General features: G+C 39.6%; 1 protein-coding gene across 1 annotated transcript in view; it reads right to left on the bottom strand.

Moving 5' to 3' along the window:
- LOC115421488 (A disintegrin and metalloproteinase with thrombospondin motifs 20) overlaps positions 1 to 23,923 on the bottom strand; it is an 85,380-nt gene extending 61,457 nt beyond the window's left edge. Inside the window, exons 1-8 of the mRNA XM_030137393.1 lie at positions 23,812 to 23,923; positions 23,285 to 23,646; positions 18,714 to 18,882; positions 7,885 to 8,138; positions 4,878 to 4,961; positions 3,635 to 3,759; positions 3,502 to 3,542; positions 3,056 to 3,161 (exon numbers count right to left, since the gene is read on the bottom strand). Of these exons, the coding sequence (XP_029993253.1) occupies positions 3,056 to 3,161; positions 3,502 to 3,542; positions 3,635 to 3,759; positions 4,878 to 4,961; positions 7,885 to 8,138; positions 18,714 to 18,882; positions 23,285 to 23,646; positions 23,812 to 23,902 (1,232 nt within the window). The 5' untranslated portion in view covers positions 23,903 to 23,923. The remainder of the gene's footprint in view (positions 1 to 3,055; positions 3,162 to 3,501; positions 3,543 to 3,634; positions 3,760 to 4,877; positions 4,962 to 7,884; positions 8,139 to 18,713; positions 18,883 to 23,284; positions 23,647 to 23,811) is intronic.
- Positions 23,924 to 24,326: the final 403 nt, after the last annotated feature.

The raw sequence follows: 24,326 nt of genomic DNA, 5'->3' as shown, positions 1-24,326 counted from the left end.
AAATGCAGCAACAACCACATTGAGAGGTCAATGATCATAATTGCACATTCTAAAACAGCTCAAATGTGTACTCCTGTAGTCCAAAACCCATTTTTGCAGATATAAATTTTAAAAAGCAGCAGATGTATGCATGCACTGGTTGAGAGGGTGAAACAATTAAGCAATGATCAAATTTCCTGTTGAAAAACTATTCCCTTCAGTGACTCATTGTCTCAGCACTGATCACAAAATGATACAGAAGGCAAGAATAGAAGAGCTGTATAGGGAAGAACAGAACAGCTGGGCAAAATTAAGTACGCAGCATGGTATCTGCAACTTAATGAATTCATCCCGTGTGCCTGCTTTTGGCAGTCCAATAAAGCATGCTGTCTTACTCATGTCCAGAATAGTGTAGTCCACATACCCATAAATGTAATGCATGCAGACATATGTGCACACGTATATAAAAACACAAAGACGCTCATCCAAACAGGAACCCACACAGCTGTGTGAAGTCTGAGATGTTTACAACAGGATGTGGGCCAGCATTGAGCTCTGGGCTGTGGCTGAGGGTCAATTCATACCATCATACAATAAGACCTGGCAAGGCTGGCAAGAGGCCCGCTCCACAGGGGCCGAGGGCCTGAAGGCAAACACCCACAGAATAATGAAGCCTCTGGCTCAATAATGAGCTCCCGACACACTAATCAAGCTATTGGTCTGTTACAGACAACAACAAACCTGACTCAAAATGTATTGAAAACTATACTATACAATATGCTCATGCAAAGGTATATGAAAGAGATGCAGTAATGGGTGACATATTGTAGTGACTAAGCACTGGCTTTTATATTTTGTTATAATTATCTAAGGGTTTAATTTAGAGGACTGCACTCCAAATATATAATGATTTATGACCACCCATGAGAATACTTTACTTAAACCCTGAGATAAGAGCCTTTTAGGATAATTAGCTTATAAATCAGCTACTATTGTGTCTCAACCTCAAGGGACAGATCAATAAAAGAGCCTTTTCCAGAGGCACAGTGCCAAATCAGCACTTAATATAAGCATTCTACGAGAAATAGTATAATCCCAGTCTACTTACTTAAGGTTGATGCTCTCAACAAAACAAACAAGTCTGAGCAAAACAAAAACAGATTTCTGTGGTGAAATACCCATAAATAACTGTTAGACTAAGTTAGATGTAGTGCTGGAGCAATGATGAACTGGTTGACTTCCTCCAGATTGTGTGCACATAATTAAGAGTCACAGTCTGTAGTAACAGTGTCTGACAACACCCCTGGAGGCAGACATCCCTCCATAACCCCATCTACAAAAACTGATAGCTACATTGTCAGTGGATTATTCATCTTAACTCCTAAAAATGTATGGTGCCACAAAATAATAAAAACCATATCTGACAAGTACAGTAACAGTATCCACCATGCCAGCTTGCTAAGTTTATGTGAATAATACCAGCGAAGTTGAGTGGTGTAGTCTTTCGACCATATTTCTTCTTTAAGATGTTCAGCAAAAACTATCTTTGTTGCAATGGAATGTAATGATATATCAAAATGTCAGAGAGAATTACTTGTGATCTAAGTGGTTTAAAGCCTTTTGCATCATCTGCAGACAAAGTTGATAACTCCTTATGTATGTGTCACCTTTGAAAGGCTATCAAGTGGCACTGCTTTGCCTGAAAATCCCCATGATGACTACCAGTAATTATACATCCTTGCGGTCATCTGAGAAAGGCCTCATATCCATTAGTCTAAATCTTTCTTTAATCTTCAATGCTCCTGAGTGGGTCTCACTACCTGACACTGGGTCTCTCAGAGTGCTAAACACTCTTGAGAGCTCACGTCTGTGAACGCAGCGATTAACCACGCCAAGAAGCAGAGCCAACTGGCTCCCCAGCTGCTTGAACTTTAGCATAAACAGATCCACACAAGATCCGATGGGAAGAGGGGCTGTACACTAGTTCATCTGTCTGCTCTGGTCTCTCCACTGGAAGAATGTGTGAGCGGGACAGAGGAGGTAGAAAAATATCTTTCATTCTTATCCAGTGGCTCACAAGCCGCTTGTTTCACAACTGTACGTTTTAATATCCAACGCAAAGGAACAGGCAAACTGCAAGAAAAAAAGAAAAATCCCTCATTTTCACATTTATACTGTGAGGGAAGTGTGTGAGAAGAAAAAACAGGGAAGGAAAAAGGATACTTGTCATCCTCACTAAATATAACAAAAAGTGAACTTCCTAAGATTAAAAAACAACCAGAATAAGAGAATGGAAAATTGAGAAGCATAAGAATGATCTATTGCCAATAATTCTTGCTGGATTGCAACAACCTGGGCTGAACTAAAAGCAGCAGTAAGTAGATGGATGTTTAGAATAAACACAGCCTCTTATGAGAGATACAGTCAAATGTTTTGACTTGGTCATTTGGACACAGATTATACGTACTAGTCAATTCTTCCCTTCACACATGTGACAATATTTGCTTGTTGTCAAAACACTCTCTGGCAGACAGGCGTGTTGTGATAACACTCCTATTACCGACTTACACACAAGTTACATGTGATGGCACTGTGACATCTTCAGGTTGTTTAATCAGTTTTCAGAGAATATATGTGGACAATGGAAGTATGTGAGCTTCTTAATACTTAGCAGGATATGTAGCCTTGTAATGTCTGGTCACGCTCTGTGTGCAACTTGAATATATTTATGGAAACTACTTTTTTTTTTTTTTTTTTTACAGAACTAGTATGTTGTTCCCTAAATACAAAGCTAAAATGAGTGTGTTGTTCCTTAAATATAGAGCTGATGAATACAGGGTTAACTTCCTGAGCTGTGTAGTAGAATATTATAAGATGGCAGGTTATTAAAAGTCAAGTTTTTCACTTTATTATGTGTTGCACCTGTGTCTGCTGTGCACTATGTCTGCTGATAAGAGGGCTTTTGTTGGTCAAGGCTGGCTGTTGGGGGGCCATGAAAGGATATGTGTGTGTGTATATCCAGTGTGTATGTTGGAGTAGGGGTGGGGTTCGTCCTAGGTTCTGCAGTGCAACCTACACATGGCCCAGCTCATGAGCGATGGTGAAGGAGGCACTAATTCCATTTTCCTCACTGATGGAGCAGCTCCGGTATGGGTCACACATGGTCCCCAGCTCTGCAAGCCCTATGAGGTCACGTACACACATGCAGACACACACAGAAATGCATAAATACATACAGGCACAGAGCTATTGAAAAAAAAAGAGCTGCCACTTGAGTGTTAAAGGCGATTAAACCATCAAAACTTTTGTTCCGTAAGAGAGATTAGCACCGCCAGCGACTCCCTCCATCTTCCCGGCCTCCTCCCCCTTCTACCACTCTGCTCTGTCACTATAATATTATTAGCTGACAGCTTGCCATAAACTCATTACTACACAGTTTATGAGCTGTGTTAAACAGAGTGGAAAGTTAATTGAAAGAGACTTGTAATGATATTTTCTGAATTGAGAAAGGTGAAAGTTTACCTAAGGTGTCACATTTATCTTTCGCACGGCAGATGTCTTCCCTGAAAAAAAGTAGAAACACACAAAAATGTTACCCCTGCCTAAACAGGATTGCTAGTTTGAATTATTCCGCCGTACAAGAGGAGGTGCGTACCTGGTGATGAGGAGTGCAGTGTCGTGGTGAGAGGGATGGCTGTCATCTTGAATGTTTTGGCTCTGCTGCCAGACACAAAAGTTGTGGAGGGTAGTAGCAGCATTGAAGCTCACTGTGGGCCCTTCCTGCAGGGGGAGAAACACCAATGGATGGATGTGACCAATCAACTAGTATACATACAGTAAATTAACACTTACACTGTTTACATAATACAAAAATGTTTTGAAACAGGATGTGTAAAGCAAATTCTGGAATTCGTCATTTGATGAGTATTATTCCCATATTTTTTTCATCATATTTTTCATATTTTTATCCAGTAAAAGCATACCATTTACTAAAAATGCAGCTCAAAGTAAAATGTGGGACCCTTTTACAGCCTTCCATAAACTTGTGTTTGGATATTATTTACCCCTAACTTGAAGTGTTAGCAGTTAGAAATAACTACATAGACAAATACTACAGTAATTTAATTCTTGTCAGACCTTACAAACAAGGATTCAAGAATGTATTTGTGAAGTTTTGGTTCTTATACTGTGTTATAATAATTAGTAAAAATCAGAATAATGTAAGGGAATATACTGCACATTTTTTGCAACTGTACTAATGTTTGAATTTTTCTGTAAGACAAATATTGAACAACAGTCAGCTGAGATTTAGCTTATCTTAATTAAGCTTAGTTTATCTTAGCTTGGCTTAGTTCAGTTTATGTTAGTTTTTTTGTAGCTTCATTTAGCTTAACATAAATATTGCTTGGAGGAGCAAAATTCTAGCATGTTTAAGTTTGAAAATATCACATGCAATGAATTAATACATTTTTTAAAGTTTGTACTAAAATTGTGGAAAATACTATAATATGTGGGAGGTGTGAAAAATACTTTGTAAGCTAACACTGGTCTGTAGCATAATGCTAATGCTAAGAGAGACTTCTTTAACCAGCTAATCATTTTCAAATGAGCATGCCTCCAAAAATGTTTATTTTTTAACTAATCTAGAATCTATTTAAATGGCAAAGAAAAGCACAGTGAGCCTCTTCAGTCACATCTCATTTGCAGGTGGCTAGCTGCTTCTATAGTATCGTTTGTTTTTTTCCCAATGAAAACCCCTCTGGAGACTGGAGACTGACAAGGCAGGCAGTGTCCTTTCAAACCGGCCCCACAGAGAAAAGGCCAGGCAAGAGACACCTGCACTGACGTCAGCCATATTAGAGACCTGGATACAGTAGCGTTTAAGACCCCGCACTCACCTGTTCATTGTGGATGACGACTAGCTTGACAATCATGATGTTGATGAGGTTTCCTACACTCGGGTCCCTGTACACCGCTGCTACCTGTAACAAAGACAAACACAGACAAAAAAATGCAAACCTCTGCTAACCTGAACCACAATACAGATCGGCTAAAATTTGCTTAGAGGTCTTATTTATGTCGTTGTGCATAAGAAATCAATATAAGTGAATCCCCAAACGAACTTTGTGTTGGGAAATGCAAGTTCTGCAAATTTACAGGATTTCAGTTCTGTTGCAACGTGTTGATGGTCATATAACCTATGTTTTCAGGTCAAAAATGTCCAATTTCATCACAGTTAATGCTATATTTTCATGTCACAAATGGCCAAGTTATATTTTAACTGAATTTACCTGAAAAACAAATATTCTATTCTTTTCGATTCCACATTTTTTCTTACAAGATTATATACTACATATCATATGTTTTATTTTTACAGGTTGCAATATGGAGTATGGTGCTGATCCATCCTGCTTATGTTACGTGAATACCTACATTAAGAATGTCACATGTCACTTTTTAAATCAACAGTTTTCTAATAATAAGCATTTTTATAAAGAAATAACAATTCTATATTGTTATTTACTCTTTAGTATGATGATAAACTATGCAATAAATAATTCTGATACTAGTTTTTGCACAGGGATCATTTCTGGAAACGGTGACATGGCTGCCGAGCATCAGTATGATGGGATCTGTAACAACCATGTCACATCCGTCCACTGCCACATTTTGTGTTTTTGTTAAGCTGTTATTGTTTTAGATCCACAATACTAACATTTATGAATAAGAGGATAATTAGTAATAGTAAGTATATAAATTTATTACTAATAAAGTACTGGTACTGACCAGATCATCATGGGTAATGTCACGTCCATCCACCAGCAAAAGTTTTCACATATACGTGCTATTCAAAATCCAATATTTCTGAAAATATAGCTTCCACTGTCAAATAATATCAGTAGTCTGTGCACAAATGTATTAGCATTATTTCAACACAGTTCTATGCCTTTCTATGCATTTCTTACAACTTTTTTTTTTTTTTTGACAAAAATGGCCACTCATTTGACCCTCCAAGTAAATTTTAGCTGAGATGTTTACATGTATAAAACTGGTCTGCTAACTCAGTACTTGGAGAAAATAAGCCTTGACCATTGCTATTCCTTTCTCTGGTTGACTTCCACCTGGCTTAATCAAAATAGCAACCGTTCAGTCAAGTCGTGAAAAGGAAAAAAATGTCTCCTTCAGGGTAAGTTTAATCAACAAGGTATTAAAACCAATTATATCTCCCCTACAGACCGCAGCAATAAAAAATAAACCAAAACTTGGATCCAGAAAACCTAGAGTTCTGTGAGGACAACAAAGCATTCCCTCGGTAGTGTTTTTTCTCGTGGACCCGGTCGGCCAGTCTCCTGAGGCCGCGTGCACCCTCCTGACAGGAACTCATTACTCCACTATAAACATTTAGCTCGTCTTAGCTTAGAGGCAGAAAAATGTGGACCATGCCTATTCAGCAAGAAGCCTGGCTTTGGATGGACTGGCTTTGACTTAATTGTACTTAACTGTGACACGGGACATCTTGCTTTGCACTAATGTATCTTACTGCATGATCTAGTGTAAGAATTAACCAAAAACAAGTGCTATACCACGAGGTTCTCTGTCTTTTTAATAGGCCTTTCCTAGAATCGGTGACCTTAAGTGCTCTTTTTCATTATGGCAAAAACAGAAAGGCACTTTGGATCATCTCCAATTCATCAGACTCCATTGATTTCTAAGTCACAGTTAAGTGTAAAGAAAGAAAGAACTTAAAATAACAAAACTTATGTTGAAACTTTAAACCTGACAATAGAACTAGCTGGTACATCTGCTGTACTCAACCTTAACACTTCACAGACAATCATTACTTCTTTTTAAGTTAATGAGTGTCACGATCCCTTTGTTTCCCAGACTGGTCAGAAACAGACAAAGGCCCACCCAGCTCAATACCCTGAGCCGACTGGTTTGACGCAGAAACTCCCCCATCATGTTTAATATTTTTTCTACACAGACAGAGACAGTCAATTCTGGCCTTGATTACCCACAAGCTTTCCCAGTCAGATATGCAACTCGTAAAGAGGTCAAAGTGCTGACTCAGTTTTAACTAATTTACAGGCCTGCCTTGGCTGATGCAGCAGTACACTGAGGTCACATCTAGGTTTACAGCTAAAAAATCAAACAGTAAAATAGAAGTAGAGAGAAACACTAAGCTTTTTCTACATCCAATCATTATATATGATTATATATAATATAATCATACAACTTTGGAAATAATAAATAAACCACTGTGACATGTTGCTGAAATATGTTTTCTTCCTCTGTCATTGCTGTTAAATCAAACAAATAATAAATGAATAGAATAAATGAAAACCTAAAATGGGATCTTTTCCTCTACATATTTATCTTCCCATGATAAAGCTATAAAATTACTTTCGATAATCTTTGTCTTATATACTATGTAGCAGACAGACTTTTTTTCCAGTGTAAATCTGGAGGTTTTACTATTAAAATATTGTGTTTTTGTGCTTATTTTATTACATTTATTTTGTTACGATTACATTTATAATGTATTATCATAAACTGCTGCAATTATTTAACCATTTTGAAGAATTTCACACAAATTCATACAAAAACCCAAAAATAAATAAATAAAACATGTTATCTATTAATTACTTTCACTGCTGTATATTATTAATAGTATCATAGATTACAGATAGGTTTTAAGGTGGTCCATCATATTTAGATCACAGCATTTACATTTAGTGCTGTTTTTTTCCTGGTTAATATTGACCCATATTGCCTATTAGGGGAAAATCCCTTAAAAAATCATTTAACCAGGTTCTACGTTCCCAAGTAAAATACAGGCACCCAAAATCGTACAGTTCCAATAGTAAAACAAAAAATAATTTTTAGAAACATTATTTTACTTACTACTGACATGATTGTTAGGATGTAGTGCTCTAGGTTACGTCCATGGTGGCGAACCATTTTGGCATCCGCAGTCACCATCAGTTCAACATATCGGGGGTAGGAGAGAAAGCGCTTGCGTCTGCGTAGGGATCTGGGATGTGTGCTGGTGGAGTTTTTTTCATTAATGACTTGCTCATTTAGTGTGTGTCTGAGAAAGTCCTGGTCCTCTCCCATGTTCCTTCTGCTCTCATTAGCAACTGGCCTCTTGGAGTCCGCTGTTTCAAAAAAGAGAAAATGATTTGAAGTGATGATATGGTAGGGATAAGAGTTTACAACCCAGAACATGACGATAAAACACCACATTTCATCACATAATGTTAATGTAGGCATGAAATGAGAGCATGGCATATACAGTTAAGACCCAAGGGTTTTAGCTTAGCTGAATTCCTATGACATAACAGAAATACACAGTACTTCTACGGCACAAAATGACTGTGTCATTCCACTGCACAGGGACACAGTTGTACCAAGAGACTCAGGGTCACTGTTGAGCTTTGAGCATTTTTAGGTCAGACAATCTGTGCAAACCACACAAACAGAAATCCCATAATATTCTTTGACTCACAGTGACCAGGCCATGAGAGGATATACAATTCTACAAATTATCCCATCTGTCTGACCCCAGGCAACATATTACACAAAATGTTGGCAATCATGTAAGTACAAAGAAATAACTGATTCTTCATAGACTGGTGGAGAATACCTTCAGCAGGAGGATCAGATGTGGAAAAAAACAGGACAACAGCCATATATTGTGCATACTCTCAGCTGAACTGCACGTGTTGAGCTGGCTATGAGTGATAGATTCCTTCACCATGACAGAGTGAAGTTAAAAGAGGGAGACAGAGGCAGAGACAGACTAGGAGAGTCTATAAAGCTTGTTTCATTGGAGGAAAGAAAAACAGGAATATGTGGAGGTTAAGGTCGAGGCAGAGTTAATTACTCGTACAGTACATCTTATATCAGTCTACAGGGATGAAGCCTGACAGCTCAGAAAAGGAGACGCTGAAATGGGGAACATGAGGGGGAACAGGCCTGGCCTTCTTGGTAAAGATTCTTTGTGTTTCCCCCCACAGCTGCAGAGTATGTTAGGAAAACAAAGTGATGAATCTTTGTCAAGAAAAATCTTCATCAATCAAGATAGAGATGAGCACTTCAAGTATGTACTCCACTGCAATTCAGAATGTTTAATCACAATTACAAGATTTTACAATACTGGACAGGTTCCCACAACATTTTTTTGTCGATGCCAATCCTTTGAGGAATAACTATAAACACAGAGATTATTGTGCTTTCCAAGATTTCCATGGATGCATAGCCACATGTGATGCTGTGCAAAAAAATTGCTTACAGTAATTTCTGCCATCTAGTAGCTCAGGGAGGGAAGATTTGAGTACATTTTGAACAAAGTACCAGATAAATGTAGCAGGAAGATTGACTGAAAAGTCTGCAAACAAAAAATGGAAGAAAATAGTTCACACCCTTAACCCTTAAAGACCTGGAAGAATTTTGGTGGTGACTTCCAAATAATTTTTTTCTGCACATTTAATTTTTCCAATGTAAAAACAGATTAAACTGAAGAAAAAGCCACTTTTTTTCAGCAAAATATATCATTAACTAAATATAAAAACAAGTACAACCACTGTTATTTATCAGACTACATGGGTTTCACTGGTGAGTCAATGTAGCAAATGACAGTGTCTCTGTGTTCACTAAGGACTCTCTGAACGTCCAAATGGGTTATATTTGATGACAATGAAAAGCTGACAAACTGTATTTTACCTGAATTATTTACATATATTGATAGGATTAGCAGTTCAAACATTATTTAACAGTTTAAATCATTGGATGTTTGTGGTCAATGCTTGTTTAGGTCTTTGAGAGTAATTTATCTTAATTTAATCATGGATCCACATGTAAAATGTTTTGGCCATGTGCAGTGTCATGTGCAGTTTCTAAGGAGGCATGCATCAACCTAAAAAATTAACATTTTACATAAACTAGCATTATAATTTATGTCATATTATAACCAGAATTGGGCAGCATGGAGGTGCAGTGGTTAGCACTGTCACCTCACAGCAAGAAGGGCCTGAGTCCTGAGTCTTGAGTTCATTTCCAACACCAGGAACCTTTCTGTGTGGAGTTTGTGTGGGTTCTCTCCAGGTGCTATGGCTTCCTCCCACCATCCAAAGACATGCACGGTTAATCTAAATTTCCCATAGGTGTGAATGTGAGAGCGATTGGTTGTTCGTCTCTATGTCCAGGTCATTACTGAAAATTAGAATCAGTTCTCAACTAACTTACCTGGTTAAATTAAATAAAACAATAAATCAAATCAAATAGCATAAAATGACACCCATTAAACCTTATATGACTTTCAGTGTTTACAAGCCACGCCTAATTTGGAGTCCATCATCATAGTCAACCTCCTCACTTTGGGTAACCCGATTACAGTGAAATGTTTCATTGTCTCCCGAACACTCAATCTTTCCAGAGTGTAAGACAGAGAGAGATTGTGTGTAACTGTTAGGTCAGAGAAAGAAAAAACAGAAAGACAACTCATTGAGCACTCCAAGATTATTCAAGCGATGCCCCCAGCAGGCACGCGAGGCGGAGCGTGACTCCCTGGCACAATGGCACATATCCCTTTGCCGCCGTGAGGCCCAGCTCTATGCCAGCGTGAACATCCAAGTCACTGCCAAACCCGTCTATACCCATACACACAGCCTGGGCAGCTGGGCCAGAACAGAGCTTTGTATTTTCCAGGAAAAATCTCTCTGAGGCCAAACCCTACACTAAACCCCTTAAACAGACTCATCACCACAGACAGTCTGACATCAAAGGGATTATCAAAGCGCAGAGGAGCACCTACATCGAGAAACTGCTGCTAAGTCTCAGAGAGCAAGCAAATGTGAGATGAAAAAAAGAATAGAAGGCAAAAGTGGAAATATGGTCTCTGTTATAATAGCCTTCGAATCAGTGCAGATTAGCCACACACAACCTTTTCCAAATCGCCTTACTTCAAATCCGCCTCTCGCTAGGTAGTGAGCTGCTACTTACACTATGAGAAGACAGAGGTGACCACTCTAAACAGCTGGACAAGGACACATGCATCAATCAAGGGGCACTGAATAATAAATGTCTGAATTTACCATGATAAATGCCAGTCCTTAAAATGTGATATACTACATTCTTTTAATCCTGCTAAGTATTGTACGAGCATGAGCCTATAAAACTAAACTACAACAGTTTTTCATAACAGTGAACAATAAAAACACTGCATGAGCTTTAATAAATGTTGTAATATGGTTGGCTACAGTATGCACACAACTGAAATAGACACACATCACAATCACTTTTCTGCTCTAATGCCTATTTGACTCATAAACTTGAAAAAACTTTTTATAATTGTGGCAAAAGAAAAATGTTTATTTACTCACTCAATAACAAGTTCAGTGCACACCATGCGCATTGAACACATTATGACTGAATAGTTATAAAACTAAACAAAGTACCTCTGCCAAGATTTCAGTTCTGTTTGAATCCTGTTTTACTTGCTTACATTTGCACACACGTATTTACATTTGTACATAACATAAGAGTATGGAAAACTGTCAGATCTTGTATATAATCTTTAATGAGGACATTCATGTACACTCAGTCCAAATGATCTCACTTAGATTTCAGTGTACATCAAAGAACTGCTCTTTGACTTTCCTTCGCTTCTCTGTCAAAAGTATCAATGTCAGAAGCTTTATAATGGGCAACGCACATTTCATTGTTGAACTAATTAACATTCTTTTAGAATGGCCTGCTGAGATTTACAGTGCCCTATTCCCCGGGCGCCAATTAAATAGACAGTATGCCTTACATTGGGTATAGGTAGTGCCTTGATTCTTTGTGAAGTCAAACACTTTAGGTCTTGTAGCATAACTCACAGTGGAAACCAAAAAAGAGAAAAAACTGTTGAAACTCCTGCAGACATAGGCATAATTAAGTGCAATTCTGTGGCGAGACAGGGAGAAATTTAGGGCAGCTAATTGTTGCTGCTGAAGAAGCCCTTTAAAAATCAAGTGGCATGGCTTTTGACCTCATTGGGAGACTGATGGACTACATGGACTTTGTTCGCTGGCAGAGCTCTTAGAGTTCAGTTGTTATTTTCAGTCCAAAGACGGCATGGTTGCCAGCTGAAGAATGTGTTTGGAGGACCTCCTCAAAGGAGAAAAAACACTCTCCTATGGATCTGAGGTCTTAATGATGGTCAGGGGGCGGAAGTATTTTTTCCTCTTAGGTTCACACTGATGGGCTTCATCAGATTTAAAGATCAAACATGCATCATTTGTTTTTCTTCTGGGTTTTTTGGGGTTATTTCTGTTTCCTTAACTTACGCCATCTTTTAACTGGTTGTTGATCTGAGTCGAATAATGTGTACTGTGTCGAACATTTAGTTTTTGCTGAATTTATGGTGTTCGTTCATATTAGTCTTCATTTACTTTAATGTTGTTTATTAAAAACCTAAAAGAGACATAGTCTGCATATCAGCTACAAGCCCTATTTATATTGCGCCTGTTCGATATTTTTAATATAACAGCACCTATATGTATATGTATGTATGTCCCTGTCAAATAAATGTACATAAAATGAAATACAAATATAGCTCAATGATGATTAATGGTTATTATGATCTGAAAGCACAGACTGCATGTATAAAAAAGTTACACCATTTTTAACTTATTGTTTGACATTGACAAGGCTCAAGAAAAATTTGCATCAGCTGGCCTAAACTGGTTATTTTGACTCGTTCATCTTTGATAAAATCTCACTCACTCACTCACTCACTCACTAAATTTCACATGATTATCAAGACGCAGTGACTGTGTGCCTCTGAAATTAGCCATATTTATTCGCTACATTTAAGTGTTTTGGTAAACAGTGTCAAGCAAAAGAAAGTAATTAAATAAATAAATAAAAAAACAGTGTGGATTAAATTTTCTGGATAGTAATGAAAGAAATACCAAAAACTTAAGCAGCAATCAACTTGGACCTAAAAACTAAATACTACCTTCTTGTTAACTCTATATTTTATGTTCCTTAATTACATTTTATGACAGCAGGTGTCTGGCAGCTTAAGTGATTTTGGAGTTTACCAATTATTTAAAAAAAACATGTTTTAAAGAGAAGGTTGAGCCAATGCTTAAAGTCACCTAATTCATCTAGTTTTATTGTTGCAGGTTCTACCCTTCGGTTGCATAAGCGCCCTGCTGATAATGCTCAGTTAAGGTGAGAAACCTGCTGTAAAGCATCCTACAAACAACAATTAACATGGCATCTGACATCAGCTTCTAATGAAAACATGAGGAGGGGAGTTTAACGGGATAATTCTACTTTATCACAACTAGGATCCCCTGGTCGGCCTCATATAACAGCATTGCGTTCACATGTTAATTGCTGACATCTGGAAACATAATTTAATCACACAACTGGACTTGTTCAACTTGTAACAACTTTGATGAAAAAATGTTTCTGTTTCAGATCTAAACAATAATTTGATTAGTACAATGTTACAAGCAATGGAATATTATGTGAGGTTCAAGTTACCAGTAAACCATATTATTTTAATTATGAGCTGCATATGCAACTATTATAAGAAAAGAAAAAAAATACACTAATTAGATTATAGATTTGTTCAGCAAAAGATAATGACAATTTCAGTCAGGCTGGAGGAGTGATAATTACACTAAACCAACCCAGCCTGTATGGATTAGATCAGTGCATGTCTCATAGTTTTATAAATTGCAAACAACTTTGAAAGCTCCCAAAACAAATAGCTTATGTTTGGTTTCTTAGATGATGAACAGCAGGGCCTGAAGGCAATGACAGTGATATTTCACCGGCCAGCTTTCAGCAGTGTCTACCCAGTCCACCTCAGTGGGAAACTGTCGCTCACCTGTCACCCCCTCTCACCTCTGACTGTCTCCAAGCCACTGTGCACTGAGTCACTGTCACTCAAGCTGCTTTAGCCTTTCCAATCAGCCCCTGCTGCGTAAAATGCCCAGACAGTAGACAGTGGCAGAAAATAGCCCCAGCTGGAATCTGTCACGGGAACTCCCGAGACAACACAACACATTGGGTTCAATAGGGCTAAGGCCTCAGGGCAGGCAGACACATGGCAGCTATTAAAGTTATAGACTGTCTATAGCTGCCCAACCCTGTCCAGACCTGCAAAGAGTATCTGTTTTCTTAAAATCAGATAACAATGAAGGAAATGGACAAGATTAGCTGTGTGTGAAATTCAATTCCAAAATTTTTACTGACAATTCACATGAGAAAAACATACTCTTCGGAAGATAATATCAAATGAATACAAAAAAAGAAATTCAAACTTTTGTTATTGTGGAGTCAATTTAATGGCAACATATGAGAGAGCTACTTCAGAAAAGCAGGTGTAAGATGAAAAAAGTCTAGCTTCTGCCAAGCTCTAGAGCAAGACTGACACATGTAATACAGGCCAGGACTGCTGAAACATACTAAGAAAGATGGGGAATTCTCTGTCTGCCTGTGCTGCTCGCTGTGCAGTTCCCATTTCTCAGCAGGTGCCGTCCACTGACAGGCCAGGAGGTTGACAAGCAGTCCTGATGGAAGCAGGCGCTTTCACTAAGACACAGATAAACAACTATGCATTCACACAAAAAAAAAATCCAAAAGCAAACTTTTTTGGCCAGAAACAATAGGAGCTTCCTGGAATGGGGGAATGGAGTTAGTCCTGTTCAGGGGATGTGAGGGCACAGGGCAAGCCTAAGCCTTTTGGAGCCAACTGACATTCAGAAGCTGCACACCATCTAAAGCCAGACCCTGAAGGTGAGAAAGGTTGTCTGAGTGATCATCTGCCGTCCGTCACACCATGACTGACCACCTTTTTCTGACCCCTGTCAAGAGCCAGAGGGAGAGGAAAACAAAGGCTTTACTGCGTACATAGTTCCACATCTACTACATCCTAAATAATAGTAACCACGCACCTCTTGGAGAAAAAAACTCAAGGTCACATCTATCTGTCCAGTGAGTGACTCCAAACAAAGAGGGAAGTGAGGTCACAATCAACAAGTGCTCCTATTCACATACATGAAAGAGCAAAGGGAAAGCGGGCAGTGATTCAAGTCGGCTAGTTCAAACCCCAGGCGGGGGAGGGCATTTTTCCATGTAAATGAACCCATTGACCAAAAACCTGATGGTAGCATTTGAACTACCATGTATACACAGTGGGCACCAAGGGGGGAATCCTATATAATGATTGTGTTGAGGGTCAGGGGGCACAGATGCCATGTGTGCCAAGTATTGCAGCATCAAAGACTGTCACTTTGCTGTCCCAGCTGCCCTCAGTTGGCCATCAAACCAAGAAAGCGGCTGAAACACCCACCAGCTGACACTGCAACATTGGTATTTGGGTTTTCAACTGCCACTGTTTGCTGTCAAGCCATTCATATTCAGTTCACTGCTTTTAATCCAGCCAACAACTGTGAGAAATAGATACTGTACAATTCTTCTTCCTTCGCTTCATGTCTTGCTTGTCTTCACATGGATTTCAGAAAGAAAAGGGAAGAGAAGGAGGGAAGAATCTGCCCCTATCTAGCCACCCTCATCCTTGTGACTATCTCAATCGAAGGGCGACACAGGGATTCACATGCAAGCTCAGAGACAGATACCCCGTAGAATGTGTCATTAAAGGTCGGGGCTGTGTTGTGATTTGAGCCCAGTAAGCTTCTTCCCGGAGGCTTTTAAAAGCCAGAACCAGGCACAACAAGGCACTGTGTGACGTTAAAACATTAATCACCTACTCAACATCTATCTACTCTAGAGGTATTCTAAACAGAGAAGCCACCCAGGTTTGCTGACACAGACTCAATACTTGTACAGCTGTAAAAGGGTCAAATAATTTCTTGCATTTGATTACCTTTTAGAGTTATTCCAATTATATCATGGTGCAGTTATAGTTGAAGAATCTTACATTTTGGACCAAGGACACATGTGGTGTTTTACCACAGCTCGTGAACACACACAGTGAAGAAAAGCAGCTGATGACAGGTATAAGGCCATGTCATGACTGCTGAAATAACAAAACTTCATTTTCCATTAAGCTAACACTTTAAAAGCCCTTGTCATTGCACTTCTGCTTCTGACACTTCACAGGTAGTGACGGCACATGTGTAAAAGTCAAGTATTTGTACGTGTCAGAGGCGACAAGTGCAAATTTGAAAACAAAACTCCATCTTTGTTAAGTTCATATACGTGGAAACATATCGTTCCTCTCCTTTCAGCACATCTTGCAGAAGTGCGTTGAGACTGTACAAACTGTGGAAACTCTAACTGCCTAAATAGAAAACTCCCTGTTGTCGATCTGGTACTGTCTGTACAACACTAATGGCAGTATTCTGAGACATCATATCTGAGGGAAAAGATTATCTCACCAGTGGTATCTTTCTGGGGATATACATTTTGTTTTCCGGAGCTTTGCTAGATAGCTTGCAGCTTGTTTCATCTTTGTACTGTTCAGAAATATGTTTTCATTCTAGGCACAACAAAGAGAAAGGCAGATGAAGAATAATAATCACCACAGTGCATAAATAAATAGGCCCTACAAAACAATATCTGTATAGAAAGGAAAAAAGCTGTCTGGCTAACAGATTGTAGGCCTTGTTAGCCATATGTTATTCCCATGTGTTTGGATGAACTGAGCTAGCCAGCGTGTTTCAGACCTACATGCCCTCTAAACCTCCAAGCCTCTTCAAAGTCCCAAATCTGCCAAACCTCTCAGCACTCAAGGTCCAGCTCCCAATTTGATTTAATACAAGAGCCCTCTTCAGAGAAACACAAAGTGAAAAAAGAAAAAGGGCCATAAGATGACTGACCCGTGACAATGTGTTTTTAAAGCTTTTTATAAAGGAGATGCCTGGAAAGGAATCTACCCCCTGCTAACACCACAGATTGTGCACTCTGTCATTTATGTGAGGAAATAAATCAGAAACTTTTGTTTCTTATCTTAAACTGAAGACTGAAATGCACTAAACTGGTAAATGAAATAATCTGATCTAGACAAAACAGTTGTTTCTGTCCCTGAATCACCTCTTCCGCTGAAGGTGATCCATTGCTACTGCTGCTAAGAAATGTGAAACATCTTTAGAAATTCTACTGCGTGAGGCCTGTCACCAATGTAAACATACAGATTTAGTGCTAAGGTTCCTAAAAGGCTCCTCCTCCTCCTGTCTTAATTATCAGCTGACAAAGATCCTACTTGGTGGTCCTGCATGTGTCAGCACTTTTTTTCTCCCTCAGTGATCAGGGTGAAGTTATAGGTACCCCAAATTTAGACACAGTTTTCGTCTTATGAGAAACAAAAAGTGACTGAGGAGGTTTCAGAGAAACACATACAAAACTGCAGCATATGTGGTGTAGACTGGGGTACCGAGGAGGGAAGAACTACAGACACAAGACCATAGTAAATACATGTCTTTATCACTAGATTCAAATGTCAAACACGACAATGAACAGGTTTAATGTCCAAATCCCAGACCAGGAGCGACAGTGCCGTGTGTTCTGCAAGTAGGATGACACGCACAGAACAGTGTTTATATCTACTAGTAGCAGCGTGTACCGCACTCCTTCCCATAAAAAGGCAGGGGACCTGTTAGTCTTGGCTCAGTTTGGCCTTCAAAGAGCCCTTTTATCGCTGAATCTGGAGAGGGGCCGATCTGATAAGGATAAGGAGCCGCAGCCTGGGACACCTTATAGTCCTAACCCAGACCTACAGTTTCTTTTAATCCCTCTGCTTATTGTTTACCTACTGGTCTTTGATGAAGCTATAGGTGTCTTGTCCATATGTGCATCTTTCTATCTGAGCACAGTTTCAAGGAATACACAAGGAACATATTGGTGTGTTCCAGTTAGAAGATAAAACATCAGGAGGTACTGAATTCAAGTGCAGTCTAAGATAAGCTGCTCAAACATATTATACAACTGGATGGTGATACTAAAGGATAATCGCAAAGTAAAAGTCATTCACAAAACCTTTAGTACCCCAGAGAGGGGCCTAAGAGTCGCCCCATATTTTTCAGCTTCTGTTCATGACATACATACTTAATGAGTGAAAGGACAAAGCATATTAAGGAGGTATTGGCCTGGCCCATCAGGTCAGTCCCAGTCCTTTAAAAGACCGCCGTACATAATGGCCACCACCAAGTGACAATGGTTGGGTTCAGACAACAAGCAAATCAAGCAGTCCGCACATAAAAGATTTATAGCATCACACAACAAAGGCCACCCACAGAGCTCCCTGCAAGGACAACGCTAAGGCTCTCCATCACTGTGAACTCCACCCGGTCACCCTGTTTTCTCTTGAGGGCCTCTCCACCACCCAAAGGCCTCAACCATAAAAAAACCTCTTCACTTCTTTTCTTCACAGCTCCAAACTACAAAGTAATTATTCCTTTCCTCTGAGCTCCTGCCACAGACCTGCAATTGAATGCTCCAGCAGAACGTGAGTGAAACCACCAGGCAGTGCTGGAGAGAGTTATGCTTAATTAAGTTGAGGAGATTTCAATAGCACCCCTTAATCAAGACTGAAATCTTTTGGGAAAGCTGAGAGCCAAAGATCGTGACTAACTACAATTTATATTTTAAGGCAGCTTTTATTGCCATAGCTAAGAGAGTGAATTCAGGTCATGAAAAGGTAAGTGTTTGTGGGTGAAAGTCAGACAGACAGTGGTTACAGTTAGTATAGTTAGTCTGTAGTCTGTTACCTGAGGCAGTACAGGGCTTTGTGTTGGTGTCCATACTGGAGACGTTCCCCTGTCTCTCATGTCGATACAGAAGATGAGGTTTGTTGTGCTCTTCGTCATATTCCTCCCCCACAGTATTCAAAAGTGGCTCCAAGAAGTACTCTCCATGTTGTGTTGTAAAGGTCCCAATCTATCACAGAAGAAAATGTCACTGAAATGGCACGTGCATATGCGCATGCTGTATTCTTTACACGGTTGTGTAATTTCACTGCAGTCATTCAGCATTGCCCTCAGGCATCACTGTGCACACAAGTTCCATTCTTTTGAACATGCTATATAAGCTCTACTTTTACAGGCACACATGAAAAGAACATGCTGATTCAGCCATTACTGAATCAAAGACAAACCGATTTTATACACTTTTTGATGCACATTATTCATAATTATTATTACACAGTGATAAAGTGTTTCCCCTCAAAGCCTGACACTGGGAGAAGTGACATCATCGTACACAGACAGAGTCACTGACAGAGGAATGCTAATATTGATTTGGTGGTTCAGTCCCTTGTAAAGCTTCTTAGCTCGCTCAGCCATGAGGCACAATGGTGTTTGTATGGTAATTTTGTGCGCACACTTAAACAGGATATTGGACCCCGGAATGTTGTCTTCTGGGCAGCGTTATTCCATAACTGTCCGAACAAGTAACGGATGTTTGACAGTGGAAAACATGTAAATCGGATATGGAAAACATGTACCAACTACATGTGTACATTTCCTTCCCATCTTTCAAAGGGTGAAGGATTAGTAGACTTCCACATATACACAATACTTCTTTGAAAGCTCTACAGGCTTTGAGTGCTACATGTGTTCAGATCTGAAGTGTAATGACTAGCTTATAAAAACAAGACTGAATAGACACAACTTCATCTCTGACAATAAGCCCTGGGAGGTTTAAAACTCCAAACTGAGTACAGATACAAATGCTGTACTGTAGTGTTACCATGCCCGTAGTACAAGCAAGAAAATATGTGACAACTGACAAAATGACAAACGACACATAATAAACATTGTTGCCCATAAAGTTGGAATAATTTTGTTTTGGAGCACACTCCTCTTTTTATTCCTATTTATACACATCAGTAATCCAGTATGTACTCACTGACCTGGTGTAATGATTACATACTGAGTCTCAGTTACACTTTATCTATCAAGAATAAATCACAATGTCACAATCACTGCATGGGAAGAGGTAAAATATTGTATTCCAACTTTTTTGGGCAACCTTATATAGGGAGTGTCATATCTTTCAAATTCTTATAGTTAATGGTTATGTCTGAGTCAGCATTGTTGGAGTCCAGTGATGCTGTAAATCCTGAGGAAATGGAAAAAAAAATATATCCTGTGTGATAGTGCATACATACATACACAAAATAAAACACATATATTCAGTCATTTTAACACATATTTCCTCTCCAGTAACCCCCCATAAGTTGAGTAAAACCCAGCTAAACAGCCTTCTTGGATCACTTTTCCATCATACACTGAAAAACAAATTCCATAGGTTTGGATTATGGTAAGAAACTGGTACACCCACCTCGGAAGCAGCAGTTAAAATAATCACATGATGAGGCTAGTTTTAGCAACTGTTCAAATGAAATTTCAGAATGTTATGATCATGTTGTAGGTACTGCTGAGTGATCGGGACAAAATGTAAGATCATTAAAGTGTAACAAACATGATTATCACTACCTGCTGAGTTTAGTTTAATTAGATAATTACGGATGAGTCTTTCCAAAGTTCTCATGTGGTATTATCAAAAGGCTGAACAGACAAATGCTCTGTTTAGTCAAAGGAAGGGGCAGAGTTTCAGGATTTCCCAGCATTAGCTCAGCAGCAAATCTGGCAAAGGTTTGGACAGACACAAAAGTTACTGTTCATCAGTGGGCGCTGAACTGGACCTTACAACTGAGAGACGCCTATTTGAAGGGAGGTGATGCTCAAGACATGGTTGGAATGACTGTTGGCACGAATCTATTTTATTAAATCCCACAAAGACACTTTCTGTTGAGTCATCCAAAAGTGCCATGCACGGTTGCACTCAATCTCTAAAGTTAAACCGGACATAAAAGCATTATGAGGCTGATCTTTACACAGAGCTGTATTGCTTAGTACTGGAATGAAGATAACCTCATTTCTCAGGACAGGTTGACTCACCACACACTTCTATTATTTTCACCAGGAGCATGATCCTCCTTAGGAACTAACATTTCCCACGGTGTGAGCAATGCTTAAGTTTCTCACAACGACCATTGGCAGTTGTCTCCTTCCTCTTCTACTCTTCACAGTGGTTCTCCTCTTTTCTCTCTGTCACAGCTCACTTTGAAAAGGCCAAAAGCTCCTCAACCCCTACCCACCCCATCCCAAAAACCCCCTGGGGATGGGTTTGAGCAACTCGGGACAAAAAAGGAACCTGCTTTTCCTAGAATGACCCTTTTGTTTTAGGGTTTAATTATTCCTTAATGACCTCATCCCAACAAAATGTGCCTGGCCATTAAGCCCCAGTGATCATATACGGACACATTTATGACCCAATAGCCTCTGGGGTTGTCTCCATTGTGCTGTCATTCTCAGTGAGTGATGATGCGGATAACCAACAAAGATTGCTTGAAAAAGGATGCAAACATGTTTGGATAAGCGAGTCGTACATCAAAGTTGGGCAGAGGGGCAATTAAAGGCTTATTACCCTGATAAGTTCACCATACTCCATGTTTTAAATGGCTGTACATACATAAAAAAAACAATCTTCTTGGACAAAAATCTCACTGCTTCAAATGTAAACTGAATGGGGATTGTCTGAAAAGTGATATTACACAAAGAATTTAAATCATCATGCTGGTTTGCAAATGAAGAACAATCACATTGTTAATGTTCCAGTTAAAAACACCTCAAAGTACAGCTGTTGCTTATTCTGTAACATGCTATCCTGGTGCTGTACACGGTGCACCTATCTAAAATAAGGATTTAGTCACTGATAGGGGCTGTGACAAGACAGGAGACTCCAAGGGTATGGTCCTCTGCCCTGTCCAGCCAAACACCCCCATCAAAGTCCAGGCCAGAATCTAGCTGGCGCGACTGGGGTCAACCCCCTGCCCCTGGACTGGTAACCTTATGTGACCCATGAAGTCATCCCTTTCAGCACTTATCAGATTCTCTCACACAGGAGTCAGCAAACTAAATGGCCTGGGCATCAGGACCTTCATATGGTGGGCTGTAAACTCATTATTACCCAATAACTCCATTAAAACCACATAAGATCTGAAGGATATAATAAAGGACAACTCAAAAAAAAAAAAACACCTTCTTAAGGCTTTAACATCTTATGAGTATACCTCATTTAGTGTATAATTTATGAAAACTGGCATCAATGTGATATGTTGATGATTTTTGATGCCATTAGTCATTAATTCATAAAGACCCAGTGCTACTTTTGTGGCAGTTCCCAAATTAATTTTCCTCTAAATTTAATCTTTCTTAAATGATTTATCACCATCTATTACAATATTATCATCTGTATTTTATGTTTTTTCAGTGAAAATCATGTATTTTCCTGTATTTAATTAACTGATCAAGTAGATGTTCATGGAAGCTCAGATTTAAGTTGAGGGTTATTGTGTTAAAAAATGAAGGAAACTGAAAAAAGTGATTTTTAAGTGAAAATATCAATAACTGAACACAAAAATAAGCATCTATCCACTGTCATTTATCAAACTCCTTGAGTTTTACTGGTGAATCAATGTTGTAGAAGATGATGGCGTTTCCATGTTCACTATGGAGCCTGTGAACATCCAAATGGGTCATATCTGATGACCATGAAAAGATGACAAACAGCATTTTACAACAATTATTTGCATATTTTGATAGGATTAGTGGTTCAAAAGTTATTAAACATTTTAAATCAGTAGATGATTTTGGTTGCCAGTTGCTGTTTGGGTCTTTATGGTTTGCTCCTGGAGGATTCTGTTGGGTTTCTGTAAATTGGTTTAGACCAGCACTAAATGTAAAGTGTCATGCGATAACTTTTGTTATGATGTGATCCTATATAACTAAATGTGATTGATTGAAAAATCCTTTAGGGTGACATGGCATGTTAAGTCCAAAACAAAAAGTTATTGAATAAAACAAAGTACTATTACTATGTATTAACAAATCAGTTGTTGCAGCACTGTTATGCAAAGGCTCAGATTACTCCTGCTGCATCAAAATAGTTGCAAGTGCTGCAGAATTTACAACCACAGACCTACACTCAACTGATTAGGATTTTAACATGTCTTGCTCAATAGCACTTGAGCACAGTGTAGAGGATATTTGTTGCCACACTGGCCCCAATCTGTTATCCTTCACCACCCTGATGCCTGACAGCATCACCTCACAGACCCTGAGATACAGGACTAGATGCCCTCCAGCTCAGAGCAACACTTGGTTCACACTTCACTTCAAATGCAAGGATGCAACCGGTCAAAAGTGGAGAAAGCGTGGAGGCATGTCTGCAATGTTGGGCTGAAGTATGCAGAAGTTAAAAAACATATACTCACAAGGCCAGTGCACAGACTGAAGACTGCCGGGTACTCGCTTCTGGCGTTGACGTGTCCGCGGAAAAAGCAGTGTCGCATATCGCTCGGGTCAATGGAGTGGGAGTCCGTGGCGTTGCTGTGTTCCGCTCCCAAGTGTGTCACTGTGTAAGAGGGAGCGATGAAGCTAGAGTCTGCAGTCAGATTGAGATGAAAGCGCTCCCCAAATGCATCAATCCTGTAGTGAACCCGTAAGCCCGACAGGTCATCATTTACACTTCTCCGTCTCCTTCTGTAGTGCAATTTATGGGGGAAGGATTCTCCGAAGTCATTTACGCGGAGTGGGGTGATGATTTCATACGATGACAGCTGTTTGATGAAGCTTTCTGCAAGAAGTTAAACAAAGTGAGAGTACAGAGGGAAAAAAAGTAGTATGTATTAAAAGTAATGCTTCACTGTCATTTGTGCTGCAGCCTGCATCAGTCTCTAACGCACAAGCTCAAACATCTTCACCGTGCGCTCTAAACACATAAATCAACACAAAACTGTACCTTGTTTCGGATGCAATCGGTTTTGCAAAGTGTCCCGGACCAGAGCTGACAGATGACACGTTAGTCCAACCAGCCAGATTGCAAACTGCATGATTTCCTGCGCGAAGAAACCCAGGCTGTCGTCTCCAAGGCAGTACCCTCTGTGTCTCCCGAGCGGCTCCCCCTCTCCCTCGCCTTTTCCCGGCTTGTCAGCAACAGGTCGTGGGATCTGCGGAGGCTCTCTGCAGCGCAAGTCTTGCAAAGTGCACTGGCCTCATCGCATTGCTAAACATGCATCCACTACCCTCTATAAAAGCGAATTATTTATGATACATTCATCCCCTTTTACAATAAATTGCTTCCTAATGTAAACTGCAGTCTATACTGAAAGGAGGGATCAGTGCCAAGTGCGCTTTCCCTTAGCCATCCCTTAAACACCCCGTGCACCCTAAGCACTCACCAACTGCGAAGCAACGCCCCTCCAGGCTCCGGAGCCAATGGTGAGTGTGCTTCCATCACCACACATGGGACAGGCC

This window comes from Sphaeramia orbicularis, chromosome 6 (assembly GCF_902148855.1).
Source record: "Sphaeramia orbicularis chromosome 6, fSphaOr1.1, whole genome shotgun sequence".
NCBI lineage: Eukaryota > Metazoa > Chordata > Actinopteri > Kurtiformes > Apogonidae > Sphaeramia > Sphaeramia orbicularis.
The sequence above is the reverse complement of the archived record's forward strand: the minus strand, read 5'-3'. Positions and strand labels throughout refer to the sequence as shown.